This window comes from Loa loa (genome assembly GCF_000183805.2).
Source record: "Loa loa unplaced genomic scaffold supercont3.366, whole genome shotgun sequence".
NCBI classification, from domain to species: Eukaryota; Metazoa; Nematoda; class Chromadorea; order Rhabditida; family Onchocercidae; genus Loa; species Loa loa.
In genome coordinates this window covers 7333-11550 of record NW_018108546.1, presented here as the reverse complement: position 1 = coordinate 11550, position 4218 = coordinate 7333, and the positions used below count along the sequence as shown (strand labels likewise).

Below are 4218 nucleotides of genomic sequence, written 5' to 3'. Positions count from 1 at the left end.
ATTATTTGGTATACCTTTATTACTTATTACAATATTACTACCGGATGGTATTGTGGGACAAAATTTAGCAAAATCACGATCAGTATGGGTTGAACAAGGTTTATTACTTGGTAAAATTTACAAATTAGCTGATAATTATGTTCAAATATTTCGTGGTATACCGTATGCTGAAGCACCCATTGGTCAATTACGATTTAAGGTTATACTTTCCTTTTCTTTTTTTTTTTTTTCTCTTTCTTCCATTCTTTTTCGTTACTTTCTCCTCATATCATTCATATTATAATTAATTATAATTAAAGCAAATGAGAAATTTTCTTTCTCATCCATTCCATTAGCGCTTTTTCATTAATTTAAAAATGGAATTCATTTGCATTTTTCGCAAATTAATTGGATTTTTTTGAAGGTTAATTTGATAATTTAATTTTTTTTTTTAATTTCGAAAAAATAAAGTGAAAATAATTTTGTTTAATTACATTAAAGTCTATTGACAATTTTTTTTTTGCTCTAACCAATAATTTATTTTTGTGATATAAATTTAACTAATTGAAATATTTAATCTCAACAATTTGTTTATTTCGTAGAAATTTTCATTTTTAAAAAGTAAAAGAGAGAGAGGGGAAAAAAAAGAGAGGCAAATAGTAAACTGATATAACTGATATACTGATATGTCTGACAGATAGCATCTAAAAAATGATTAAGCATTTAAGCATTAAGCATTACATTAGAAAATTCTTGTTTACTTTTGCAATTTTTTTGATAAAAATAATACGAATTAATTAATGAAATAATTTAATTTTAATTTATTTTTTCATTTACTTTTTTTTTCTCTTTTATTTTGTCATCATTAATCGGAATAATTCCTGAATCCAATTTTGTTTTTTTTCAGCGTCCGGTAAAACGAGCACGATGGCATCAGGAATATGCAGCACTCGATTATGGTGCACCATGTTTACAATTTATGGAATTTCATAAAAATGATAAATTTGCTGGTTCAAATATGCAAAATGAAAGTGAAGATTGTTTATTTCTTAATGTTTTCACACCATATGTAAGATTTTTATTGCACTTTTTTGTTTTTGTTTTTTTTTTTTGAAATTTCAATTATAAAATTTTCTTTGATTAAAGATATTATTGAAAAATTTTAGCATCAATAATTAAAAAATCAAAAATCAAAAAATCAATGATCAGAAATTGTTGAGAAAAAAAATTATTGGAAATTAATGGCTATACATTTGGGAATGTTTCAGAAAAATAACTTATTTGTTGGAAATTGAAGTTTAAATTATTTAAATTTCGCTTGCTTTACTTCTCTAATAAGCTATTGTAATTAATTGACCAATTAATTAATGCTATTTTATTCGACAAAAAAAAAAGAAAAATTCTCTACTGCTTATAATCAGAGAGAGAGAGAGAGAGAGAGAGAAAGAAAAAAAAGTGGAAAAATAAAGTTGTGTCACTTTATAGGATCCGGAAGAAGAATCAAAATTGCATCCAGTTATTGTATGGATTCATGGTGGATCATTTTTAGCCGGTTCCGGTGATACCGGTATTGATATGGAAGTAATCACTAAACATTTCACATCAAATGGTGTTGCATTGATAACACTTAACTATCGACTCGGACTTTTGGGTATGCTTTTTATTTAAAGTTTACAAAAATTTTTTCATTAATTAACAGTGATTTAATTAATAATAAGTGGAAGCAAAGATTTAATTAATCAAATTGTTACATACATATGTATATATATTAAGTTAGAAAATGCATAATTCCTCAACATATTGTTGTTGTAATTAACTAATAATTAACTAATAATTAATTGTAATTATATTTTTTTTCTTACTATAGGATTCATGAATTATAAGAATAACGATCATATAGAAGGTAATTTTGGTATTTGGGATTTGGTAATGGCACTGGAATGGATTCAAACAAATGTTAAACAATTAAACGGTGACCCAACAAAGGTTACAGTTATGGGTGAAAGTGCTGGTGCAGCTGCTGCTTCTGTACTTGCAGTATCACCGAAAACTAAAGGTTAAAATATTACTGATAATTTATTTTATTTTTATAATTAATATATTTTCAAATGCTTAGATTTTACGGCAATTTTTCAATAAGATATCATGAAATTTTTGTAAATTGAAATGAATCATTTCAATAAAAAAAAAAGAAAAAATTAGCGAAGAAATATGATTAATTTTAATCAAATTGATTATTATCAATGATAAAGGCATCACTAGTGATAATATTGTTAAATTAAATTGATAATTTAAGCGATAATGTAAATACGTTTAAGAGACTTCAAATGATTAAATTTACAAAACCATTTTCCATTTACATGCTAATTTTTAATTTTTGTAGAAATTTTTTTTAAAAAAAAATTGAGTTTAATATTATTGAACTTTTTCTTTTTGTTCTGCTTACAAACATTTTCATTTATTTTTAACTTTTAATTTAATAATATGTTATCATTAGGTGATTGATAAGTATTGCTTAAAATTAACAGTTGTTCATTATCAAATAATTAATGATATTAGCATAGTTTTTAAAAATGTACAATAGTCATTTTTAAGGTTTGTTTAAAATTAAGCAAATAATTTATGTGTTTAATCCGGTTATCATTTTCAGGTTTATTACATCGAGCAATCATGTTATCCGGTTCTTCAACTGCTGGTTGGGCAATACATCGTTTTGGTCAACCGGCATGGAGTGTTAATAATATTGTATCATATATTAATTGTCAAAAAGAATTAGATAAACAAAAAATACAGCCATTGTTAAAAGCATCCGGATTACCAATTATCAGTGAGGAATGTAATATGCAAGAACAAATACCGGAATGTTTAGGTGTAAGTTAATTTAAAATAAAATTTTCCATCAAGAATGAATCAAAAACAATTGTGTAATTAATTCCGATAATTTGTTACATTAAATTTCTTTTAAATTATTAGTTACAAATAAAATGATAATTATTAATTAATTAATCATCTCCTTGGTTGTAATTTTTCAAAAGGAAAAAAACAGATTGATGAAATTATTATTTTTTTTTTTATTAACATAATTTTATAAAATAAAATAATATCGTTTTTTTTCTCTTCTTCTTTTATTTCTCTAAATTACAAATATTTAGAATAGCGAAGGAATGAATAGTATCGAATTGGTTGAATGTTTTCGAAATGAACTCAATCTTTCATCATTTTCATTTCGTTATGCACTTGCTACTGAGGTATTGCTTGTAAATTGTATACAAAAATAATTATTATACTAAAATTTTTATTAATTACTTTTTTTTTTAAAAAAACTCTTTCTTGTATTTAATTAATATCTTTCTTATGTAATTAATTAAAATGACAAAAAACAACGAAAAAAAAAGTTTATTCCAATTTTTGACAACATTTTGATATAATATCAAGCTAGGAGTATCGAAAATGATTGTTGATGATGAATTAATACCACAATCTGGTGCTGAATTAATTAGTAATAATGCACGAGTACCGATCATAATTGGTGTTGCACAACATGAATGGGCTCATAAGAAAGGTATTATTTTTCTAAAATTAATTATTCTTTTTTTTTTTACTTTTAAATTAAGAAAATACAAATATTACAAGATCATATATAAAATATTATGAAATAAATGTATTGTTGATCGGATTTAAATGGAATAATGTAATTACAAAATAAATATTACAGAATAATACAATTAAAAAAACACATGTCGTAGAATATTATATGATATGTGTTGTAGAATGATACGATCACAAGATTGATACATACATGTTGTAGATTGATATGATTTTAAATGATATATATTGTATAATAATACGATCACGAACTAAATACGTGTTGTGCTACGACCACGTGATATACGTATTGCAAAATAATAGGAATGAGAAACACGTATTGTAGAATAATACATGATACGTGTCGTAGAATGATATGATTATGAGTACGTAAATGTCATAGAATGATATGATTATGAGCACATAAGTATTATAAAATGATATGATTATAAGTAGATAAGTGTTATAGAATGATATGATTATGAGTACATAAGTGTTATAAAATGATATGACTATGAGTACATAAGTGTTATAGAATGATATGATTATGAGTACATAAGTGTTATAAAATGATATGACTATGAGTACATAAGTGTTATAGAATGATATGATTATGAGTATATAAGTGTTATAGAATGATATGATTATGAGTAC

The 4218-nt window shown here is 24.0% G+C and overlaps 1 protein-coding gene across 1 annotated transcript in view; it reads left to right on the top strand.

Moving 5' to 3' along the window:
- The window catches only part of LOAG_18563 (carboxylesterase), a gene marked incomplete at both ends in the record, with an annotated part of 6891 nt that overhangs the window by 910 nt on the left and 1763 nt on the right, over nucleotides 1-4218 (top strand). The window contains 7 exons of the mRNA XM_020451225.1: nucleotides 69-199; nucleotides 887-1048; nucleotides 1465-1630; nucleotides 1847-2035; nucleotides 2630-2850; nucleotides 3132-3227; nucleotides 3415-3541. Of these exons, the coding sequence (XP_020305009.1) occupies nucleotides 69-199; nucleotides 887-1048; nucleotides 1465-1630; nucleotides 1847-2035; nucleotides 2630-2850; nucleotides 3132-3227; nucleotides 3415-3541 (1092 nt within the window). The remainder of the gene's footprint in view (nucleotides 1-68; nucleotides 200-886; nucleotides 1049-1464; nucleotides 1631-1846; nucleotides 2036-2629; nucleotides 2851-3131; nucleotides 3228-3414; nucleotides 3542-4218) is intronic.